The sequence below is a fragment of the Phasianus colchicus genome, chromosome 3 (assembly GCF_987193195.1).
Source record: "Phasianus colchicus chromosome 3, bPhaCol1.hap1.1, whole genome shotgun sequence".
NCBI classification, from domain to species: Eukaryota; Metazoa; Chordata; class Aves; order Galliformes; family Phasianidae; genus Phasianus; species Phasianus colchicus.
Genome location: NC_143438.1, coordinates 56,756,147 through 56,782,206, shown reverse-complemented (window position 1 = coordinate 56,782,206; position 26,060 = coordinate 56,756,147). Strand labels below are relative to the sequence as shown.

Sequence of the window (26,060 nt, the reverse complement as noted above, 5' to 3'; positions counted from 1 at the left end):
GTCTGGGGGAAGGTGGGGAGGCACCGTTTTAGTCCGCGAACCTGAAGAAATGGCATTTTAAGCATTTCCTTCAGCAGGCGAACTCACGGTGCGTTCCCCTGCCTCCCTCCTTCTGCCCCAGCCTCTTCCCCTCAGCCCGGGAGCTCCCGGAGCCCTTGAAACCTCAGCGCGGTGCTCCGGTTCCCGCAGCTCTCCCCGGCCACCTGCCCTCGGCCCTTCTGCCTCCTCTCGCCCCCCGCATACCCAACGCGTGCGGGGTGAGCCGCTGATGGCCTCTTTGGCTATTTTATACCTGTGGAATATGCTCAAAGCATGCTCTCTCCCTCCCTAAAACAGAGCAGTGAGAGAGTTCAAGCTCGTTGCTGGAATACCGTAATGGGAATGTCAGTGTGGCTGTGACAGGGCACTGTTACGTTAAGATAGGTGACTAAACAAAGCCCCTTCCAATTCATTAATGAAAGAGAAGGAGTTATATGGGCAGCTGAAAATCATGCCTTCTAACCCTTCAATCTGCATGGTCAGTATGAAGTTGCCTTTCGGACACAATCTTTTACTTCAGATTTCAAGAAAAGATGACAGAGTGCATTGCTGGGTTATTCCAAGGGTGTTAAGAACACAGAACTCAGCCTTTGGAAGGCGGTGAGCACGCAGAAAACTCATTTTTCTTGTTCTTTTGCATGTTATCACACATTACAAGAGTCTTTAATTACATCATTGCATAATGGTTCTTAAATAATATACATTTCCTCTGCAATCTCCCTTGCAGTGCTGGAGCTGCACTTTTATTTCTGTTCCTTTTTTTAACCCCACATTAATTTCATTCTCATTACGGTCCATATGATCTCCATTGCCTCAGACTTTTAATGCAAATTGCTTCTTTCTCCAGGTATCTTTTAATAATTCACTCAGCACCTATATATAATACAATATATGCACCTAAGCTCCCCTTGTCAGCAGAGAAGGTGCTTAATAAAAGAGCTAATTTAGCTGCAAGTTCGTGGCTTACGTATTTCAACAAGTTCCCAAGTCATTCTATTTATAGTTAAGTCTTCAAGAAAATGGTTTAGTGTGCATTTTAAGTTACTTCAGTTGATACTTTGTGACATATGCAGGTCAAACGGTGCTACAGATTTCTAATAGAGGTTATGGGGTGATATGGGGTTGCGTGGGGCGCAACTGCTGTGTTTCTGGAGCTTAAAGTCTCACCTAAACTATTTGGGGTGGGGGAGAGGAGAATGAATTGAAGCTGTTGGATTCAGGGTGAGGATAGTAAGGTGGAGATTGGGGTCCCGCGGACTAAAAGGGCAGAAGACACCTATGAGCAATGCAGCAGATATTTAGGAACAGGGATGGTATCAGGCTGGCTGTGCCCCATAGCAGCACATTATTATCAATCAGCTTGGAGGCGGTGAGCACTGGAGCCACGTGTCCTTGATGTCCTGCCCTCCCTGCTCCAGATGTGGGGCACTTTTTCAGCTATTCTTTTTTCAGCCACTTCTCTTGAGGACAGAATTTGACCAGAAGAGATCTACCCACCACACAGAAGGACTCTGGCTCACCCCAGCAGGTTTTAGATCAGACCCATCCATTTGAAGTGTGGGGAGGATTTTGCACTTTCCTCCTGTATTTCTCTATTTCTCCAAGGCCAGGCTGGACGCAGCTCTGGGCAGCCTGGTCTGCTGGTTGGTGACCCTGCCCACAGCAGAGGGGTTGAAACTAGGTGATCATTGTGACCCTTTTCAACCCAAGCCATTCTACAGTTCTATGATTCTATGATTTTCTAGGTTTGTTTTCCACTTTTTGGATTCAGCTTCTGTGGAATTTGTGAGAGGACTCATATCGTCTGTTAACTGATACTCTTTTTCTGTTAAATGAAGGCAGATGAACATTTAAACCTAAGTTAAATGTACGGCTGTTGGACGCTTCCAGGGGAACATCTTCTGTTTTATTTTATCACTTAAGAGATAGTCAATGGAAACGGCCCCAAATAATAAGTAAGTGTTGAAGAAATTGCTTCCAAGAAACAGAACCAAATTTCCACTTCGTTACTCTGGCTTAGCTCCTATGAGCTATATCAGGGCCAGAGGAGTTTGTATACACACAGTGTACAAACCAGCATGCATTCAGCAAGCCAATGTTGTTACTAAACCTCAGAAATTATTAATTATGAAATATAATTGAAGGGCAAAAATGCAATTGCAGACATCGATACATATTTCATAAACCAAAGTACAGACACTCATTTCTCATGTAAATGTGCTCTGAAGCACATTGTATTCATGGCATTTTTTCCCCACTTTTCTTTGAAGAAAGCATTTTTATGTGTCACAAGAACTGCTTTTGCCTTCTTCTGAATTGCAACTGCTGTTTGCTTTTTTTTTTTTTTTTTTTACCTATATATCAAACCAGTCTTTGTCTGCACTAAGAATACTTTTTACTTTGTTTGTCTTTCTGCTTTTCATTGCAGACTATTATGAGTTTCTTTTTTTTTTTTTTTTCCCAGATTCTCAGCCGTGATCTTTTCCACAATCTTCTTTAGCTCTATAGCACAGATGGCCCTACAAAAATATATTCATCCTCTGTTGTCCTTTCATTTCACCATCAGAATACATTTATACTCTTCCAGCACACACCAGAACAGGCTGCCCAAGGAGGCTGTGGATGCCCCATCCCTGGAGGCATTCAAGGCCAGGCTGGATGTGGCTCTGGGCAGCCTGGTCTGGTGGTTGGTGACCCTGCACACAGCAGGGGGGTTGAAACTGGATGATCATTGTGGTCCTTTTCAATCCAGGCCATTCTATGATTCTGATTCAATGATTCAATTTTTGCATGCATTCATTCCAAACTGTTCTCAAATCTCTTTTCCTTTGTTTGTAAACTTTTCTGCATTTTCTTCTAGCTCAAAATAACTGAAACAGAATGATGCCCCATAGTAGTATTTTGGCACAAAATCCTACATTTCTCACCAGATTCAACCTTTGGAGAGCAGCTTTGGCAGTTCTGTGTCATGAAAGAGATGTGCAGAACTTCATTGCTCCAGCAGGACTTGGGGTGGGCCCGTCTGGAATAAGTGAAGTGCTAAGTCATAAGGAGCTCTTTCACAGAATCACAGAATCACAGAATGACCTGGGTTGGAGGGGACCTCAAGGATCATGTTCCAACCCCCCTGCCTAGCAGGGCCACCAAACATACACCTTTACTAGATCAGGTTGCCCAGAGCCTCGTCCAACCTGGTCTTGAACACCTCCAAGGACGGGGCATCCACAACATCCCTGGGCAGCCTGTTCCAGGACCTAACCACCCTCCTAGTAAAAAACTTCCCCCTAACATCCAACCTAAATCTTCCCTCTTTTAACTTAAAACCATTTCCCCGTGTCCTGCTATTATCAGCCCTTATGAAGAGTTTACTCCCCTCCTGGGAGTAAGTTCCCTTCAGATATTGAAAGGCTGCAATGAGGTCGCCCCGCAACCTTCTCTTCTCCAGGCTGAACAAACCCAACTCCCTCAGCCTGTCCTCATAGGGGAGGTGCTCCAGCCCCCTGATCATCTTCGTGGCCCTCCTCTGGACCCTTTCCAAAATCTCCATGTCTTTTTTGTACTGAGGGCTCCACACCTGAACACAGTACTCCAGATGGGGCCTCACAAGAGCAGAGTAGAGAGGGACAATCACCTCCCTGTCCCTGCTGACCACCCCTCTCCTGATGGAGCCCAGGATCCCATTTGCTTTCCGGGCTGCCAGAGCGCACTGCTGGCTCATGTTAAGTTTCTCATCTATCAGGACCCCTAGGTCTTTCTCTGCCGAGCTGCTCTCAAGGACAACTCCCCCCAGCCTGTACAGGTGCCTGGGGTTCTTCCGGCCCAAGTGCAAAACCTTGCACTTTGCCTTATTGAACCTCATTAGGTTCACCCGAGCCCAGCTTTCCAGCCTGTCAAGGTCCCTCTGAATGGCCTCCATTCCCTCCACCGTATCGACTGCACCACTCAGCTTGGTGTCATCAGCAAACTTGCTGAGGGTGCACTCCATTCCCTCATCGATGTCATTAATAAAGATGTTAAAGAGCACCGGTCCCAAGGTGATCTTTGGACCCAAGGAATCTTTGGTGATTCCTTCAGAAGACCTGGTGATTCTGCCAGCAGGTTTGTTCCCTTTCCTTCTTCCTTTGTTTCCCTCTCCCTTCTAGCTATCTTCCTGTACCTGCTTTATTTCTCTCCCAAAGGCACACTGTGCATTCTTCTGCACTGCACTGCTCCTCTCTTTCTTGCTGTGCATGATAACAGAGAGCCTGATTAACATCCGTTTTCTTTACTCATTCCCTCTGAAACAGCCTCACTACTGAGTGAGGTTGTCACAAGTTTTGGATGTTATCAGTAGATTTGTGTTTAGGTCACACAGTTACCAGTGGAAGTTGATACAGGTCTTTTTAATATTTACATACTGCAGTGCCAAACTGCCCTTGTGCCCAAACAGTTGCATTCGCACCACACATGTGCCAGTGGATGTTCTGATAACTTCAACACCTCATTGAGAAGGCATTTCCTTTCAGTAAAGCCAGTACTTTAGCAAATGAACAAAAGCACAGATGAAAAGTAAATTGGTAAAATATTTACAAAATTAATATTAAATTACCTTCTATTTTTAAAATATGTTGAGTATAAGCAACTATTGCTTGCTTGCTTTACTTTGACATTATTTTATTTATAGACCTATATGTTGAGTCACACAGAGGAATTTTTTGCACTATAAAATTGCCTTTAAAATTGAGAATCATAGAATTGCTCAGGTTGGAAAAGACCTTAAAGATCATCAAGTCCAACCACAATCTAACCATACTGCCCTAACTCTAACAACTTCCACTAAATCATGTCCCTGAGCACCACATCCAAACAGTTTTTAAACACATCCAGGGATGGCGAAATGTGTGAATCAGGTATTTCAACATGTTAAGTCCCTTTTACAATTGCAAAGAATACTCTGAAATGTTCCCTGGTTTGTGAAATTAATGCGTTTATATCATCCTGATAATGCTATATGTATTTATTTTGCAGAGACCGCTTTTCTCCAGTGCATCACATATGAAAATGCCAACCCATGTGCACCTACCTCATAAGATCTGCAAAAGAAGATAGTGTAGCAGGGCTCTTAGGTGAACACCTAACTTTACTCTAGACTATAATTCAATCTCAGTGGGATAATTTATATATCTATGATTCAGGAGTACATTTTCATCTTTGACATACACTTACATTTCATGGTAAATTGGGAGCTGTGGTTTCTTGTGTCACATTTATTTCCAGAATGTTTAGGCATTAAATACATGCCAATACTTTCCACTGCTCACTTAAAACAACAAGAAAAAAGTCCAAGTTTATGAAGCCAGAATAACTGAGAGCAGCTCTCCCTTGGTGACACCATACTGACTTTAATGTTTGCATGAAAGAAGAAATGATTTCTTAGATTTAAAAAAAAAAAAAAAAAAAAAAAAAATTGACTGAAGATTTCTTACATTTACATTTATTAATCAGAAATGGGATGTCAGTTACCTTTTATGTTGCTTCATATCATATATTTTAAAGTATAACCAAAGATGAATGTCAGTGTATAATGAGTGAAGGCTGAAGATATAGGAGAAGTCCTCATGGGAAGCGAGCCTGCAGCCAAGCTTTGTACAAGGCGCACAACTCTTCCACTGCCATTCTGCATTCAGTTGCCAACAAGACACCAAGCAAATCACACTTTATTATAAATGGAAAAAGCATTTATGGAATGCTTAGTGGGATATTAAGATGTCCTATGACATCATATTTAATACATAATTAAGAATTTCCAAAATTTTGAAGGAGAAAACGAACAGTTCCTTTTTTTCCCCCTTTTTGCTTCAGCTGCTTAAAATGAATTCATGCCAAACAAAAGAGTTGTAACAGGAAGATTCAGGCACAGCACAGCACTGCTTAGCACAGAGGAGTTCATGGACTTTTCAAGCTTTTTCCTTATGGGGAAGGAGTCCAAGAGAACAATTTAAATTATGTGTGAGCAGAGGATGTTTACACTTGCAAGCAGGCCTAATACTAACAACTCCAGGACTCACCCAAGACTTCTAAGGAAGTCTTCTTGGAATGGCCTTTTTTTCTTACTTTGACTCTATTTCCCCCCACTGACAAGCTATAGAATAGATAGATATAATAAAGCTGCTCATAAATACTTAGGAGGAAAGAATCCTTTCTTCAGTACGTACTTGGAATTGCTCGGAGATTAAATGGTTCAATGAATCAGTCAGAACTTGGCTATTTTTTTTTTTTCTCAAATCATTAACAGAAGAAACTGAGACTCATAGAGCTTTAACAGGCAGAAATATGTTAGCTAGAACAATTTAACATGTATTTATAAAAGCACACAGGAGTAGATAAGGAAAAAAAGATAGAGTTAACTAATAATGGCCTCTTAACACCTTCAGAGTGTCATGTTTAAGAGCCTATTCTATGTTTTTAGGCTATATTCTAGCATCCACCTCCCGCTTGAAGCTTTCTCTACAGTGCAAAATCCAGTGCTGCTGCTTCATTGTAGTAATAGCAATGATAAGAATAATAAAATCCTGCAGGCACTGCCCTCACACAGATCTGCAAGGACAGGAGGCAGCAGGGAGAGGAAGCAGAAGACAAACCCTCCTCTCCACTACAGCCTTGAATCTTGATTTATCTCATTGCTCCTTCCATGGGTGCCAAATGCCTGGGTCTCTTGCTGACAGAGGAGGTCTCATTTCCATGCCACATCTCTGTTTCCTGCAGAGGCACCACTGGTGTCAATATCTGCCCAAGGTCTCCATACACACTGTGGGTGTTGGCAGCAGCAAGAGCAAGGCATCTGGTCTGTGCAGCAGCAGCTGAGTGCACACGAGGTGGCACCTCTGCAATGTCTCTGCCTTTGGCCAGCTCTCTTGTCCCTTTCAAGGGACATGGATTAAGTGACATGTGCCAAACACAGCAGACATCACTGTTTACCATGCAGAAGAGGCAGGTTTGGGGTTTGGCTCCAGTCACAATCTCGATATGCTAAGTGGCATGTCTTTGAAGCAAGGCCTGATAAGGAAGTTATGGTATTTCAAGCTTTCTTATCAAAGTGTAATCCCCCAGCAATATGTTCTGCAAGCACCTGCAATGCACTTGAAATGAAATGAAACCCTCTGCTGTGACAGTTTTCCAGTAGTAGAAGGGTAGAAGTGTTTACTTGACTCTGGATCTAGGGGAGTGAATCCAACACCTTATTTATACTCTGTATGTTCAGAGGAAATAATTTTCAAGTAAGGACATCAGCTGCTGAAAGAGGGTATTCACTGCTAGTAATAAAAAACAGATTAGGAAGGCATTATTTACACTTGATAAATCAGAGATGGCATCAAAGAGAGCTAGTATTACAAACTATTAATGAAAGACATAATAATGAAACAAATCACATAATAGATCACAACGAAGTGATTCAGTGTAATGAATACTGATACTAAGTAAGTGAACTGTGCACTCTGGGGATACAATTTCAAATCCATTCCAATGTGCACGGTAGCAGTGTAAGCAAAAAGAGCACATTTTTTTAAGAAATTGACTCTGTTCCATTGCAGATCACATCCACACCTTACACCAGCTCTCCCTGTGATGACGTATAAAGTAGATAAATATGAAATTACCTGCCAAGACCTGTTATATTTGCTTATTACTTATAATAACAACTGAAATCTCATAATCCATGCAGATATCTGACAACATTCCTCATTTCAAAGAATAATGTGAGTAAATAAACATTAAACGTACTGAAAAGCCAAACAAGGTATCAGCGAGTACAGATTTGTTTAATTCTTGTGATTATAGAAAGTACATTGCTGCTACAAAACATGGTAGTGCCTTGGAGATGAAACAGGTCTAAAATTCAGATCCTTATACAGATTTTGAGTTTTGCAGGTACTAAAGGTGGAGTCTTTGATTAAGCAGAGGGACACCCTGTGTAGTCAATACACAGTATTTGTATTCTGATCACAGACATCAAACTTCTGGTGGTGTGCAACTCATGGTTCCATTTCAGACTCTTCTTTATTCTAAACTCTTCCTCAGTCAACTGGCAACTGTGGCAATACCAAACTAAACATCAAGCCACTTATTATTCGCTTATTATTTTGTGTACTTATTGCTAAATATGTTTCTATTTATGGTGTGTTTTCAATAATAATTGTGACTTTTTTAAGTAATGACATTTGCACATATAGCACTAGAGAGGCAGATAGATGCTTGAGAATGGGCACTGCAAAAATCACAAGCTGAGCACAGAGCTGCCTAAGTTAGCCAGTGAGCTATTGCAGTGCTAGTGATAAGAGATGATGGAAAAGTCTCTCTTAAGAGACCCTAAAGGATCTCAGCTGAGGTTCTGGCTCAGCTACAAGATTTTGCAGTCAAATGCCAGTGGGAAGCTTTCTGCCACAGGCTGAATGCCTGAATAACAAATTCTTTATTCCTCTCTGTTACATACCTGGTCTTATGAAAAAAGGAAGTAACACATGGTAAGGCCAAAGAGTTGTGCAGCTTGTTTGGAAAATGATTTTGAGGAAATATTAGTTTTAATAAATGTAAAAATTGAAACAATTTATCAGTTTAATAAAAATTGGCAGATTTGACCCAAGAACTAACTTCAACTTACTCACAAATTATTACTGAAATAAAAACGTGTTACTAAATATGTCTACTATTATGAATGCTCAGCTCAAGTCCACAGAGCCATGTTACAGATTAAAATTTATGTTTTCTAAATTTCAGCCATGCAAAGATTTTGAGCAACTCTGGTAAGATTGGAACACAGTGTTCACATTAGACATGTTTAATTTACTGTGATGTTTTTAATGCATTGTTTTGACATTCCTTCACAGTAATTACAATACCTTCAGAATTATAACATACAAGTAAATCAAACAAGCAGGAATTTGGAGAAGCAGCACACTATGAAAAAATCAGAAAATGAGCAGCTATGGGTAAAGTTGCACTACGGTGCTGCCATTGCTTCCATCCCCAGCAAGCCACCTACAAGGCAAAAAAACATTAAAACTTGTCATACAATCATAGAACCAAAGAAACATAGAATGTCTTCAATTGGAATGGACACTAAAGCTTATCCAGTTCTACTCCACTGTTGTGGGTTGGGCTGCCACCCACTGGAGTGGGCTGTCTAGAGCCCCATCCAACCTTGAATGTCTCCAGGGATGAAGCACCCACAACTCTCTCATCAGCATTCCTGGTTCCCTGAGGGTGAGTCTGAGATCTTAGAACCCAAAACCCTGAGTACAACACAATCCATGTAGCCAATCATTCATAAGACCCATTTGTATCCTTTTGCACGTGCCCCAGTCTCCAACTGAGAGGATAGCACTGATAGCACTATCTGTGCTCCTGATCCCTTCACCATCATTCTGAGGGACTTAAAGTCCCTTTAGATATTTTGTCATCCTTCTAAGCAGCCTCATGCAATCTGACTCAAAAGAGTAGGAATGGATAACAGTTCTCCAGCTTGACCAGGGACAGTAGTCTCCTTGTGATATCATGAATGCAGGCCCCTTAGCAGGCAGCACACTAGATTGTACAAATGGCAAATGTGCTTCTCAGCAAGGAATCTCCAATTACTAGCACCAATCACCTTTTTTGGTGGTACTGGTTGGTTGAACCAACTGCTACGTAGGAGCACTTGGGGGGGCTAGGGAGAGACTCCTCCTTCTGCTTTGAACAGAAACAAAGTTCCTGTCTCTCTTGTCTGGCAAGTCAGTCAAATTTACCATCTCAGGGCTGTAAGCCAGCTTACCTTTCCCTTGCAGGGACTTAATATAGGGCTGTCACTCAGTCCATGTCAGTGCACAATACCATGCATCAATCTCTCACTTGGATTCCTGGATAGTATACTGCCTGGTGAGCTCCTCTCACAACATGGCAACTTGCTCAGAATGTGCATTGAGCTGGGCACACATGCACGTGTGACAAACACCCACCTCTGCCCTCAGACTCTGTGGAGACTTCCAGGCTCTGGAGATCCCTGTAACTTGGGGTCTGGGCCCCTGCCTACACCCCATCAATCTCTCTGGTGAGGGTTGCTGGCTCCTGGCAGCTCTCCCTTGGGTTCCTCCATGCAGGAATCCCCCGTTCTGTTCCAGAATATGCATTCACTGAAGCTGATATATAATGTTTCTACTTTATATATACTGCATAGATACAGTATACACAAAACTTATCAAAGAAACAAATAATAAAAGCCTGCTTTTTCACTTTTGGATTAAGAGTTTCAGCACTGACTTATACAGGAGTAACCAACATGGTGAAAAGAGTGATCATTTTAGTACCCATATATGCATGGTTTAAAAGGAACTGTATAAATATGTTAAACAAAGATACATATATTTAATGTCAAGGTTGCTTAACAACAGGTGACAAATAAATTTTTTCATGGAGTAAGGATATTTTAGGATATTTTAGAGTAAGGAAATATGTCCTGTTTTAGCAAGTTACTGTCTGTATACTCCATAGTTCTAAAGCCTCCTGGTTTGTTAAGAAAATACTGGGACATATGGTGGATTCTTTCTCCATAACAGCCTGTGCAATTTTTACCATTGACTATAGGAGAAACAGACCTGGGCTCAGGTAGACTGGTTAACTGGAACCATGAAGGCAATTGTACTCATTTCCAAAGAGGTTTTCCAAACATTTTTATGCTTCTAGTACTTTTGCAAGGCTTGTGCCAGACTAGCTGATGTCATTATGATCAAGCAGTGAGAATGGGAGGGATTCCCAACTGGTATAGCATTAACATAGCTCACATCTGAAGTTGCACTATTGAACAGCTGGGAAATGCATCTGAAGACAAACAATTCCAGGCTGCAACGCACAGCTCCTTGCAGGATTCTCATTATGAATACCTTTTGGAGTCAGCATTTATATCAGAATTGTCTTTTTTTTTTTTTTTCTTTTCTTCTTTTTCTTTCTTTTTTAACCCAATAGGCTTTGACATGAGAAGCATCTTGTGTGAGCTGGTACAGGGACATGTACTTATAGCTGTCTATACTCTAGGAGTGGACCATAGCTTCTGGGCCAGTGAACACTCCAAACTGGGTCTTCTAACTTCTACTGAAATTGTTTTATTTATTTTGAATAAGTATGTATTCATTAAGGTGAGAACTGGACTCTAACCCACAAAGGTTCCAGGTAAATGTCCTACTCAGTGGCCTGTATAGTCAGTCTGTGTCTATCAATCCCAGCTTTCTGTTTGAAATGCAAAGAATAGCAGTTCTAATAGCAGTTCTAGACGACATGGTGGAACATGAGACAATAATGTACCCTTGCAGAAATCAATCAAACAAACAAACAAAAAAAAAACAGTATCTTGAGCTGCATTAGGGTGAGTAAGCTGGCAGGTTGCAGGAGGAGAGTCTTCACCTCCATTCAACACTAGTTGGTAAAGATGACCCTCCAAGGTCCCTACCAACCATCCAGTGTTTTTGTGAAATCAACTATAAATTCTCTTCACAGATTATTGCACAACTGATATTGCAATCTCAGAAATTTTGCTCATGTTCACTTGCCTAAATTTATGTATCTAGAAGATTAGATAGTACCAGAACATGGTTTTGGAAGAAGATTTATGGAACATACATGCAAATTTTAGTGCAGTGCTGTACAGAGATATACTTTGAGATATTGTGTGACATTTATCATTTTTGTAAAGCTGGCCCTTGTGAGCTGCAGTCCAGGCACTCTCAGGTACTGAGAGTTAGCAGCTACTGTAAACAAAAAAAAAACTATTCAGGGTTGGATTTGACTTCCAGGAATTGCCAAGATTGTAGAACTTCAGAACCATTAAATTAAATATTCTTGGCTACTATTTTTGTTTTCAGATCACCAGGCAACATCTCTTAACCTAGATATAAAGAATTTGTAAGTCTTGATACTTGTCTGCTCTCAAGATGAATTAAAATTTTATTTTACACTTAGAAAGACATGAATGTGTTTGCTTCTGTTGTTTACTTTGAAATGTTTTAAGCTGTAAGCTGTATACTCTAGTGGACAGTCACTCCAAGTTTGATCTCTAAGTTCTGAAAGTGTATTGTTTCAGTTTGACACTAGAAAACAAAGTGGATTTTCTTTTTGTATATTAGAACCTCTCTACACTAACAACTCTTTATCTGAATAAACTCCTGTATTTAGATAACTAATACATTATTAAAAATTCTTTTTTTTTTTTTTTTTTTTTGGTAAATCTTAATCATGTTCCACTTAGATAGCTGATGGTCTATTATATCTTAGACCCATATTAAGTAAATATTGAAACAGAAGGATTTTAGTGTTGCTTTTGTGCAAAAAGAAAACCCCAATAACCTAAAATCCACTGCTTTTTCTCTAGATTTGTTATCTGCCACAGCCTATCATCTATCCACAAGCTCGTATTTCTAATTCCATCTCATGTTTGTGTACATATGACATGTAGGCTACATGTGTGCTAGTGCTTATGTAATGGTTCTCCAGACAGCTTTTACCTCTTGAAAATGGCATGCTATTCTCTCAGCAAAAATTGTGCCTCACTCCTCTACAGCCACCCAGCTTTAATAATTTGGAAAAACATAATGTCTTCCTCTGTATATTCTGACAAACTTAAATGAGACAAAAAGCTCAAAAGTTACTGAGAACACAGCATAGTTGCAAAAATTCTTACTGCTTTAGGAAATCTGAAAAGAAACAACTGAGAGACTAAAAAGTGTGGTAGTTGTTATTACGATGAAGAAAACAGCACCTATGAGTAACAGTGAACTGATCTACTGACCTGTTACAGTTGAAGCAATACACTGAATTCCTGGATGCATCCATGATTTCTACTTTTTCCAGAAACCAGCCACTTGCTTTGAAACAAAGAAAAAAGAAATAAATATATATATATACACACACACACAAAATAATTCTAAAACACAAATAAAGCAGAAGGAAGGTTTCTCATTTCATTTCCAAATCTGTGTGGTTCAATACTTTTGAATGTACCCATTATCAGTAATAGAACTGAAATGTCGATAATTCAAATGAAAAACAAATTCTTAGTTTTATAGAGGAAGTCTGATTATTTTGACAGAAAACATAAAGGAAATTTTTTATTACAAGTTAACTCATTTTTCCACACTGAATGGAGACAGTGTAAGACAAATGAAACAGTGCATGGCACTATTAGATACATTCTTGAAGTCCCATTTTACCTTTCTCTATAGTCTGAAATAGAAGGGCAGACTGACAAAATGGTGTCAGGACATGGAATGTGTGCAAAGCAAAGGTGTATCCTTGAATTCCTCCGTGTGGAAAAAATGGCACCCATTGACATTCATCAACACTTGCTGAACATTTATGGAGACCAAGCAGTGGATATGAGCACAGTGAAGTGGTGGGTGGTGTGTTTCAAGGGTGGGGACAGTGATAGTGGGTCACCTCCACAGGTGCAGATTTTTATGAGCACAGCATTCAGATTCTTGTTCATTGCTGGTGAAAATGCATAGCTGATGGTGATGACAGTATTAAAAACCAGTCTTTTGTATCTGAGAATTTGCTCTATCAAATAGTGTAATTGTGCTCTTTGTATCTGTTGTAGAACGATTCTCATGTTCACATTTCTCAGGCAGCATTGATTCAGAAGAGCATCTCCATTAAGGCCAACGTTTGTATCTGTTTTGGCTTTAAGAAAGTATTTAACACTCTAGTACAGCCAACTGTTTTATTGGTTGAAAAAATGCCATCATTCTTGTGCTAAAGCTTTTTATTTCATGCAATATTTAAATATGATGTTTTTTTTTAAATAAAGTTTTATTATACTGAAACGCAGAGATTATGCTGATGACTTTCGTTGTGTTTGCCAATGCAAATACTTAATAACAACATTTAAAAAACTAATTAGAATCACACTGATATTGCTTGCAGCTGAAAACATTTTGGTACTCTTTGCATATCCTAGAGATTTTGATATTCACATATTTAGAGAAAAATTCATATAGGCTAACAATCAAAATAATTTTATTTCTAAGTAAGCTAAAAATATAATGTAAAAATATTTTCATACTGTACTAACTTAGATAAATGTAAAGGCTTAGGAACATTTCTCAATTTCCATGGACTTTCTCAAACAACTATCTAGAATAACTAGGTCGTAAAGGTGCTCAGGTTTTTTATCTTCAATTCACAGGAGTCATTTATTGAAATTGCGAAGTATTTTCGGAACTTCTCTAATGAAATTTTGTGAATGCTTTAATATATCATAGACTCTACTTGGAATATATGACCTTTCATGAAATCTCCGTAATTCAGAGTCAAGATTATTAGCAATAAAATTTTACAGTCTCTCAGATTTACACAGCACTTTATAAACAAATATTAAGCTATGTTTGCTCTCTTGAAAAGTTTATAAGCTTATAAGCTTTACCCTGTATTGACAAAACTCCAGCAGACCTCACTGAAAGCTCCAGGTATGAAGAAATCCAGAAGCAGATAGGAAAGATTAGCAAACACACATAGCATTTCAAAGAGTTGCTACCTTTGCGGAAGCTTGTGCAGATAACAGCTGATGTGACAAAGGATATTTGGAGACAATTTCAGAGAAGAAAGCAGAGAAAGGAAGAAATGGATTTAACATGAATTACCACACACCTGCTAGGAAGGCAGACTTTACAACTATACTATGTTTATCAAGATATAGGGAGGAAACGTAGTATTGATGGTTTGAGACCCAGGAAATGGAGTTTAACCTGCATTTACTCTACAGACTTCTGTGCAACTCTCAGAGCACCAAAAACCTGCTGATGTAGAATTCCCTGGTGTTAAACTGAATTGTATACAGCAGCTAATAGTAACAAAATGAAAGTCAGCAGGTCGATTTTATTTCAATAGATCATATATGTTTTGAGTTTTCAGTACCATCATCTTTGACATGATTGGGTAGTTAGAAAAATCCTGGTCAACTTTTGCCTAGGTTTGCCACTTACAGAATTTTGCTTGGTTCATCCTAGGCATGATAAACTCTTGCCACTTTATAAATAAGGGTGTAGGGTTTTCTTAAACCTAAATACATTTATTTTTTATCAGATAAGTTTAGTTCACTTGACTAGAATATCTCAATACAATGAGACCTTTTTGACTCAAGTGGTACAGGAACTGGAAATTCTACTCAAATATTTGTATCTCCATAGTTTGTTTGTTGTTTTGTTTGTTTGTTTGTTTGTTTGTTTTCCATAAAACCACTAAGTGTTTAAAATATTTCATGCTGTGATGTCCTATCTTATGCTTTGATAAAATTCAGGCATTAGGTATTATATGGAATACAATGTATCTGGAAACAGTTTTTGTCATCATGATTTGGTTTGTACATTGTTTGATCTGATGCACTACAGTGTTTTCCTTATAGTTTAACTTTGACAAGAAGAAAAGCCATGTGTCAAGGCAGTCTTATGTTATTCAACACATCTAATAAAATCTTTGGCTGAGCAATGATTGAAGTATAAAACCTTCAGACTTATGTACTAACTAGATCTCTTCTAGAAAAAAGCAAAGATAAAATCAAGGGAAATCTGATAGGAACAGGGGTAGTGTAAGCAAGAGAAGTCAAACTCACCTCGTTTGTATACAGATTCATATTAGCTAGCAGTAGCAGAAGCATGATTTCAAAGGCCTGTCCAAATGTCAGCCAAGTCTTTAAGCAGAAGATTTTTACAAGCTTAGAGAACACATGTAGTATACTTACCAAAACCTTTTCCATCATGACCAATTTCAATCGAACGTAGGCTTCCTAATTTTTTAGTCTTAATCTTGAATGTATCAACCTTTAATATTGAAAAACAGTTACTAAAAATAATACATAAATTTTTGGAAATTTATACCTTCATTCAGGTCAGCTTCAAATCTAAATCAAATGCAAAAATATCAGTTCAAAATAGATGACATCTGGTATGGTTTATTTTCCTTAGTGAAGACTTTTGGCAGAAATTTGCTCCTACTAGTTCTCAGTTTAAACCTGAAAGATCTGCTTTTCAACTTAAGTAGGAGAATCATTATCTCTTTCCTGACTTCCATATAATAGAAAAGTATTTTTGCTAGATATCATGAATTCTCAACTAATGCAATGTCTTCTATAATCTTTTCAGTTTACAGTACATAAATATATGTTCAAGAATGCAAAAAATAAAGGCTTTTACACAATGTAGCATTATATCTACCAGATATTTCATTTAAAATATTCCCTTGTTTCATATTACAGATTAAAAAAAAAAAAGAAAAATAATAAGACCCCTTTTTCATAAGGCATTCCTTAAAAATGTCACTGGCTCACATTGACTTAGCTAAATTGCTAATTAGCTAACAATGCAATTGCTGTGTATCTAATCTTTTTTCAAAGAGCAGTGATACCTCTAGTGTGCTACTAGACAAGACGCTCTTTTGCTCGCTCCTGCCTATAGGTAAGTAGCTTTATAATCTTCTCAGTATGAAAAACAATACATGATGAAGATCTTTTAGAAGATATCCACAGACATCCTAGCTGAAAAAAAAAACTTGCATGTAAAAAGATGCTCTGTATTGCTGGAAATAATGAAGTAGATCTAACAAGGAAGATAATGTAATGGAAGTTTTAATTATTAGTCATTACCTTCCAAGAAATTTAAAGGAGAAAGGTATGGGAAATGTATTTGTTTCTTGCTATGTAAGGGTAATCATCATTTTATACTGCATTGCACAGATGATGAGGAAATGGAGGAATTCCTTTGCAAAATTAATATGTTTATTAAAAAGACGAGAACATTCTGTTGAGAAACTAGGATGTCTTGCAGAGAATCAGCACTCATGTGGATATATTTGCATCTGAACTATGAGTCTCTGAAGATTCTAAGTATGATGGATATCAACATCATGTTGGCATGCGTGGTTCCATTTTGTCTGGCTGTAGGCTTATGCATTCAGCGAGGCTCACTGCATCAGTTTCCATGGCAAAGTAAAATGATGATGGGATGCAAGAGACTGATATATTCTCAAGCATAATATCAAAGTTTGTGTAACAGCAAGGAATATTGCACATATACGTGCACATGCACAGGCAATGCATGTTGTGCATTTCAGAACAAGGAAACGTAATTGGGCAGATAAGTGGAATCAATATGAGGACATGTATAGGAGTATGAGAACAGCAATACAGTCAGCTAGACACAACAGAGTAAAGTGTTCCTTGGTTACTCTGGAGAAAAGGCTGAACACAGAGATAGCAGAGACTGTATCTCATGTAGTGATGAGAAAACCAGGATAAATGCTTGAAGTTTTGTAAAGCTCTTGCACAGACTTCACATTTACTTTCCCAATCTAGAAATTGATAGAAACCTATATGCTCACCATTCCTTTTTCAAAGGGATCTTGATGCTCCAGTGACTGAGAGAGGTGAAACACTTCAGATTTGTCTTCATTCCCAAATAAAACAATATGCACATTGGCATCAGTTCCTGCCCCCATTCTGTGACCTGTGTATACTTTGATAGTATACTCTGTCTGATTTCCTTCTTTACTTCCTTCTTTATTTAAGTCATTTATGCCATTCTTTTGCTTGTCTTCTCCAATAACAAAAGATACTGGGATTTCTCTCTGTATTTCTGGCTTATTTGGATCCACAGAAAATGCTCTGCAAAACAAAACCCATAATTTTTTGTAGTAAGTAAACTATATGTTAAATAAAAAACCCTGTGAGTTTATATGGAACAGTTGAAGATGGACTTTCAAAATACCACACATTGACTCATTCACTTCATGATGGTAAGTTTAATCCAGTGCCTCCTTACTGTTTTCAAATATTATGCTATAAAATGATTAGCTTTACATATGATACTTACTCATTCACTTCAAACACGTAGATAGGATGATCCCTTAAAGATTCTTTCAAATGCAATTTTTTAATATCCAGTTTGCAGTCTACAAAGAAATAAAATATAGCTATAATGTTTTACTGCACATCTTGGAATTAGATAGAGCCTAATGATGATGTAACAGTGTCTTTCACACTACATTAAAATAAATTTTTTTAATTTATTTATAATAACAATTGTCTATAAGATCCTGGTATTGTCCCAACATCCCTTATTTTGTTCCTATTTAAAACGTCTACTTAGAAACTTTGGGGTAAGCTTTTTTTCTTTGTCTTTGTGAAGTAAAGGATTGATGTCCTCACCACTCTTGGAAGGGAAGGCAGAACAGAATCAGCATGACTCAGGTTCATTAGAAGAGGGAGAGCAGGAATATGTGTCTGATGTTTCCTCCTTGGTTGACAAGAGTTAGAACTCTGTTCCACAAGCAGCACAAAGATTTACTGAATGACAAGTATGAAGGAAGTTCAACTTTTTGTATATCTCTGCTATATGAGAAAAACTGCTCTTTGAATTGCAATTCTGAATTTTCTGCCGGGGGCTAATTGTGAAGACTACTTGCTTTCTCTTTTTTTTATATTATTTGTCCATGCAGCACTCTTAAGCAAACTGAATCCCAATGTTTTCTGGTGTAGTCCAAGTCCCTTAAATTATATCAGTAGGAGTCTAATAGTATCAGGCTCTTGGAGAGGAATTCAGGACATGGTGTAGCAGCCCAGATAGACCACGGAAACAATCAGAAGCTCAGGGATCTCAGACCATGCATGTAATGAGGAAAGAGCCATCTGATCTGAAAAACTAGCCCAGATTGTGAAAGTGGCATAAAATAAAAAAAAACAACAATACACCATCTGAGCTGACCAGTCCTGCAGGACCATTCACTAAAGAGCTTTTAGTCTTGAGAATTTTTTGTTCAAAGGGGCTATCCCCATCCTTCCCTTTCCCACAATAATACACTAACTTCACATCATGCCTCTACTGAAGCCTCCAGAGGCTGAGCAGATCATGCTGCGGTGCAGAACACGTTGGCTAGCCAATCAGTATGTACATGCTTACTGCCCAAATCGCTTTGATGATTATATACATTTTTCAAATTTGGTTGAAACTGGGTGGTGAGTTTAAAATATTACTATGAGTAGCCAGCAGATAGGCTAACAAGACAGAGAAAATAGAAATGTATAACCTTTGCTTTTCAGGAAAGCCATCTGAAAATGGTCCGCTGTAATACATAGTAAGTAACAATTTGCAATTATATAGCAGTTTTCTTTAATGGACTTGAAAATATTTTATAGGAATACTTGAAAATATTTATAGAAAATACTCCTTCATGACATAAGTATCATCCTGCAGATGAGGCACAGAGGAGTGAAAGTTTTGGCAGTTTTAAAGGAATTTGGTGGCAAAACTACTGTTTGCCTCAAAAAGGTAAAATCCCCTTCATGATATTACAGCAAGAAAACAGAACAGCTAAGGAAAACAACAAAAATAACTATCGCAGGACAACTGAACAATACCATTTTCTTAAGTTAGAATTATTTTCTTACACTATGTATTAATAGAAGAATATAATTATTTATCTTCTGTTTTTCTTTCTGGTATGTAAAGAAATAGTTTACTTTCTTAATGACTAATGGTACAGGTTTCAGAACCAAAGATTTAAATGCATCAAAATATAAGAGTTTTCATTATAAAATGTTATTTTTAAAACACAGCAAAAGTAAATTAATCACAGTGATTGCATTGCCTTTAACAGGAGGTAAGCTGTGTGATTCACATCACTAACGTCAGAGAGCAAGAAAAGTATGTTACCTTTCTTACTGCTGATTACGAGAACAACTTTGTCCACTTCTCCCAGTTCAACAGCATCCATGATAACAAGAAAAGACTAAAATAAAAGCATTCAATGTTACAATTTTGAACCATATTGTATTAAGTGTATAAGACCTGAAAAGCATGTATAGGAAGTACAAGAACAAATTAAATGCAAAATTTTAGAGTAATTTAAGGTAGAGTACCTCATTGTCATCTCCCTGCTGGACATTCTGCAATGACCAGAGAAGGGATCTGTCCCCTGTGTCACCATGAGTACCATATATACACGCAGTCATATGCACTACACTTCTGTCAGTCAAAATATTTCTAGAAAATACTGTTAGATGATACGTAACCACTGCAATATCAAGCAGAAAGAGTCATGTTAATACCATTCCACAACCTTGCCCAGCTATTTTACAACATCGCAATGCGCAGTCAGGTGAAATTAAAAATAACACTTGACAATTATAATAAAATTCAATTTTTTTCCATATTTTTCCATAATTTTGTCCTTTAAACGTCTTGAACACTAGTGGTTCTAACATCTTTAAATGAGAGACAAAGGATAAATTACTACAGTTATTTACCTGTTTCTTTTAAATGGCAAATGCCTAATAGATAAAATCTTAATGAGTTCCAAATTCATAAATCACTTTGGGGATCTTTACAAAGACAAAATTTAGCTGGGGAGATAAGTTCTTCAGATTTCATCATCTAAGAGATGAGGAGAAAAGCCTCTTGCATGTAGTTCACAACATCTGAATTCCTATTTTGAATTTCACTGTAGAGGAGTACATCCTCTGACAACAGAGTGATCCCAAGAAGACAAATCTATCTTGACAGAAGTTGGCACTCGTGAGTTTGGGCAGTTTATGATTTACGCAGTGGTTATAACATTTACTTAATTGAGGACAAGATAAGAACATCTGAACACCTTTGGAAGTAAATGCATTCACAGAGCATCTGTTTATGTTCATTTGCATTTTATTCACAGAATCAAATTATGTGAGCATTCTGAATCTTTTAATCGTACATCTATCTTCTCCTTTGTATTCCTATAGACACCTCGGTGGAAGGAAATGAATCTTGGCTTTGCAGAAGGTTTCTGCAGAAAATGGCTAAAAGCTAAGATAAAGGCAGTGAGTATTTGCAGACTACATGCATCTTCTGGAAGTCAAGAAGACAAAGTACAGGTACAGCAAATAGCAGGATGTTGTTATCAGCTTTCAGACCTAATGATCATCTAAATACTGAGTACAGAACAAGAACCAGCTCTTGTCTTGATTCCCCAGCATCAGTAATAGGGGAGAGAACAGACTCTTGATGCATGCACACTGTAATTGAGCAAGTGAATGGAAATAAATCCAAAGTGCCAAAGAGGTATTCAGTTTTATCTGGAAAGGTAAAGCTTACAAAAAGCCCAGGATAGAGCTAAGTTTAAAATGGAAATAAAAAATTGATGCTGCCTAAGTAATAATAAATCATGGCATGGTAGGATATTGGAGAAAAGATAAAATACAATGAGTGAATGGGATATGGTACTGTTTCAAACAAGATGAAGAATGAGGAGAAGAAAAACTATGCTTGGTCAGGGATGCAATGCAATGCAATCACTAGGTCACAACACAGAAGAAAGAAATCTGGGTAATATTATTTTTGGCTGCATCTCTGATTTCATAAGTGATCTGTTTTTATTATACTTGACCTCTGTTTTGATACAAACTCCCAGATCTCAAACCTGAGATGTGAAGCTAGGATGGCATGCAGGAGTCTCACTTTGAGGGTCAGTGTTAGGGACAACCAAGTGAGACTGTTCCATTAGGGAGGATGAGACTCGATTTGGGAGTGACCCCAGCTAAGCAGTGCCCTTTGTGTCCAGGAAACAGTCCTGCAATGTCTGTACATGGCAGGCAGTGCCATTAACAGTTCCAAACATGGCAAAAGATGAAACAGTCCCAGAAATCGCCCTGATGGTCCAATTGGGAACAACAGGAGAAAGGGATGGAGAAAGGGCCAGAGACAGAATTGAGCACAAGGCCATAACATAAGTTTTAAATCCATTCAGGATACAGAGCCAGAGACAGGAATAAAAACAAGTGTACACTTGGCATAGCTCAGGCATGACTTTAAGTGATTGCCCTATGCTCATGTGCAGAAGGAGGTGGCTGGAGGCCCCAGGCAAGGCTGGTCAGGGCAAATAAGATCTATTAGCTTATGATGGCCTTGAGAGTCTGTAGCTGACTGAAGTTTGAGTTGAACCAGACTGACAAGACTAAAGAGTGGATAGAACTGATAGATAAATTGTACAAAAAGAGACAAGGGAAGGAAACCAACGAAGGAAAGGGTAGAGGGCTAAAATGCTTTAAAAGTGTCTTTGTTCAGGTAGTGGGATCAAACAATCATATAAGTGGGCAAATGAGCTTTTATATCTGTAGTGAATATAATAGACTGGAAGGAGGAAAAATGAAAGGAAATCTCTGAAAAGAAGTTACATTCACTGGGACAAATTAATTTTATAAATTTCTGATGATTTCATCTCTGTGTGAATTATAGCTCTATTTTAATTTCGTGGGAAAAAAAATCTGCTATTTCTAAGTAGCAGAATATGTTTTTATTTAATCTTTTCATTAGTTCATTGTTTTGCCTTAAAAGCTACAGTAGTGCAAAGTTCATTCACCCTCTGTTCAACCACATGAGTGAGGGAGAGAGCATGTCTTCACCTCTGGAGATTCTTGAGGTGTAAGCAATCCCAAAGGAAGGTACGCTACAGAGGAACTATTTCATATATACTCAGTTGGAGGCCTCTTCCCATTAACGCACCCAAAAGGCACACGTGAGCTGGTACACAGCCAGTTCTCAAGGATTTGCACTGTGTTTTATCAGCTGCATTTTGATAGCTTAAAATTAGACATTGGAATATGCTTCATCACAGTCCCAAGTACAGAATTAAAAAAAAAAAAAGAACAGAGAAATGAAATTCTAAGGCACTATAAGAATGATGGTATACTGAGCTGCATCTGAAATTAAACAGCACACAGCTTTTAGTTAAGGTGATTATGATCAGCTGCTTTTCATTACAATTAATGCATTACTGGTTTTCTTTCAGCTGACAAAAAGAAAACCAAGGAGAAAATAAATTAGATTTAGAAATCTGGCAGAGAAGCATATCTGTTTTGCACCATAAATTTCAAGTAGGTTTGTTTCTAAAAAATTGCTTTGAACTCCATGCAGGCCACCTGCTGTGGAGCTGCTTAAGGCTCTTGGACATAAAAGGGCAAAGATCTGGGGGAATGTGTTTCACATTGTCCTAGTTTTTTTCCTCCTTGTGGTTACAAATCCCTCAACGAGGACTTCTAAAGCATATGTGGAAGGAAACACATGCAACAACAATGAACTTTTAATTTGTTTTCTCTTTTACTTAAACACATAGATCATGTAATACCTATAACTTCCCTATGTTTTGTTTTTGTTTTTTTTTTTACTAACCCACAGAGAATAGGGAAGTGACTTTTTTTTCAACCAAGAAGTCAGTGATGGAGCCAGAGTAAGAACCAAGGCAATTAGGGCTCCAGTCTCTCTGTCTATTTATTTTCCATACTGCACCTTAGTGCCCGTGTTTCTGTGTGCATGTACATCTACCTTCAATACAGCTGCATGAGAGTGATCTGTCTTTTGCAAGGGGCAGTCTTGTGCTTGTGCTAATCCGAAGGATGTTTTTTTTTTTTTTCAAACCTGCTTATATGAGACAAAAGCCATGACACCCTACTCTGTATCTATACTATGCAAGTCTTTTCTTCAAGTGAAAATCACAATACTAAGCTATACAAAATATGAAATTTATATTTTCATTTGCATGAATAATATCAAAAAAAGAGAGGAATCACCATTAATTCTTCTGTTTGTATGCTTATAGCTAGACATTTATAAACTCTCACTAAAATTGGGTCATAAGTCTAGTCCAAAATGTATTGGAATCATTCATTTAACACCTTATCCATATCACTGAATAAGTTGGAATAACTAACTTATTCTTTACTCATTTGTTTTCTGCATAAAACTCAGACATAAATTATTTTAATATTACATATCATTATTTGATATGTTTATTGAGAATTATTCTCTCCAATGGTAGCATTTAATGAGAATCACATTAGAAAAGTATGGAAGATACGGTAGTTTTTAGGTGAAAGGATTTCTTTTATGTCACTTAATAAAGATAACATGAAAGACAGTTGTTGGGCTAATTTTAACAGACATAAGTATTTGGAGTGCATAAGAGTAATGATAAAACTTATGTTTATATGTCATTTTGAGCTGGTTTTCTTTTTTTTTTTTAATTATTTTACCAAGAATATTGGTTGGAACATACAAACAAATAAAAATCACTTAATAGGAAGACATAAAAATAGTAATGCTATAAAAATCATGCTGTTAATGTCAGTAATATGAACAGCTGAGGACTAAACACAGAATAGAAATATTATGATGCTACAAGAAAGAAATATACCTTAACATTATTCTATATAGTTTTTAATAACAGTTCTGTACAAGAAAGTAAGTACTGCACTTCACACTTTAAGATACACAGGAATTAAGCTGAGTTGATAGTATTTTCCTTAACACATTTTAAATTCTTATCCAGGCTTTATGAATCATTAAATAAAGTAAATAAAATTTTCTGTTTCGATAAACTGTAATACCAAGACATGCTAACTTCCGGGACCACTCTACTATCTTTATGTATGTCCTTACCTACCAGAAAGTGCTTCTTTTAATGGCCACTCTACAGGGAATTCAATCCATCTGTCTCCATTAAGAGAAAGAGGAAGTGTTTTATTTATAGTGAGACTAAAGGTATCCAGGGTTGATGTGTTCTGCATTTTAAAGTGATGAAGAAACAACTGTGATATGCTGCTTTCCAAACTCTGGAGTCCAAGTCTGACTTTATAAACCATACCCAAATCAGGTGGTAAATTTATCTAGGAAGTAAAAAATAAAAAGCCCTGTAAGTTACAAATGAAGATACATAGACACATGCATAACTAATTTTAAGGAAGAAGGAAAATTTCTCCTAAGGGATCAGCAATGATGTAGAATCATAGAATCATAGAATTGCTCAAGTTGGAAAAGACCTTAAAGATCATTGAGTCCAACCATGACCTAACCATACTAGCCTAACTCTAACAACCTTCCTCTAAATCATGTCCCTGAGCACAACATCCAAATGGTTTTTAAACACATCCAGGGATGGTGACTCAACCACCTTTCTGGGGAGCCTATTCCAGTGCTTAACAACCCTTTCTGTAAAGAAATTTTTCCTGATATCCAACCTAAACTTACCCTGGTGCAACTTGAGGCCATTTCCCCTCGTCCTGTCACCTGTCACCAGTGGGAAGAGACCAACCCTGCTCTCGCTGTAAGCACCTTTCAGATACTGGAGGAGAACAATAAGGTCTCTCCTCAGCCTCCTTTTCCCCAGACTAAACAGCCCCAGTTCCTTCAGTCACTTTATAGCCCCATTAGCATCAGTCCTGATGCAAAAATTCAATGGGTTCAAATGCAGTAGAACCAGGCTCACTGTAGACACTTACAGAAAAACTATCTTTGTACTAGGGGCATTCATTGTAATTATTCTATCAAATTCAAATTACATACCACACTGATTTCTAAATGTAAATACTTAATATCATGTAAATTGAGATGCATTATTAACTACGACTATTTGTTGACAAAAAAAAAAGAATATACTTGATCAGTGTGAACTTGAAAAATAAAAAAAATAAAAAAGAAATCTGGTATGCAATTCAAAATTTCATATATTTGAATATTTAAAGGATAATATCTGCAATATTTACATTATATACATTATTATCTCTCTGCATAAGGAAACTTAAAGAAAATGCAAATATAGACAAGACTATGTACTATTTTACATCGTATGTTATTTGGTTCTTAGCTTGATGTTCCAGTCTGTTTTCCATGGAAACTGGATTTGACTTGCCGTTGCTTCCATAAAAAACCATAACCAACTTGGATATATTTTCTGACAACTTTTCAAAGTCTTTTTTTGTTTCATCTTGATGTTTTGTGAAATAAATCCTCCATCTGCCTTCTGAGCAATTAAAATAGAGAAAATGGGAAAATAAAGATTAAAAGGTATTCCTGATTTCATATGTTAATCAAAGAACCTGAAATAGAATTCATAAGATGTATCAGTGTACATTAGTGTACATTATTATATAAGCATTATTACATAAGCATTTCATTTCTATGTAGATCAGCTTCCTAATATATTGGTATTTCCCACTATTACAA

The 26,060-nt window shown here is 37.7% G+C and overlaps 1 protein-coding gene across 1 annotated transcript in view; it reads right to left on the bottom strand.

The window, feature by feature from the left end:
- Positions 1–7,636: 7,636 nt before the first annotated feature.
- Positions 7,637–26,060, bottom strand: part of RP1 (RP1 axonemal microtubule associated) — a 203,495-nt gene continuing 185,071 nt past the window's right edge. Inside the window, exons 53-61 of the mRNA XM_090137594.1 lie at positions 25,679–25,857; positions 24,502–24,724; positions 19,946–20,100; positions 19,740–19,815; positions 17,901–17,979; positions 17,410–17,692; positions 15,776–15,854; positions 12,830–12,905; positions 7,637–9,054 (exon numbers count right to left, since the gene is read on the bottom strand). Coding sequence (XP_089993720.1) covers positions 9,000–9,054; positions 12,830–12,905; positions 15,776–15,854; positions 17,410–17,692; positions 17,901–17,979; positions 19,740–19,815; positions 19,946–20,100; positions 24,502–24,724; positions 25,679–25,857 — 1,205 coding nt within the window. The 3' untranslated portion in view covers positions 7,637–8,999. The remainder of the gene's footprint in view (positions 9,055–12,829; positions 12,906–15,775; positions 15,855–17,409; positions 17,693–17,900; positions 17,980–19,739; positions 19,816–19,945; positions 20,101–24,501; positions 24,725–25,678; positions 25,858–26,060) is intronic.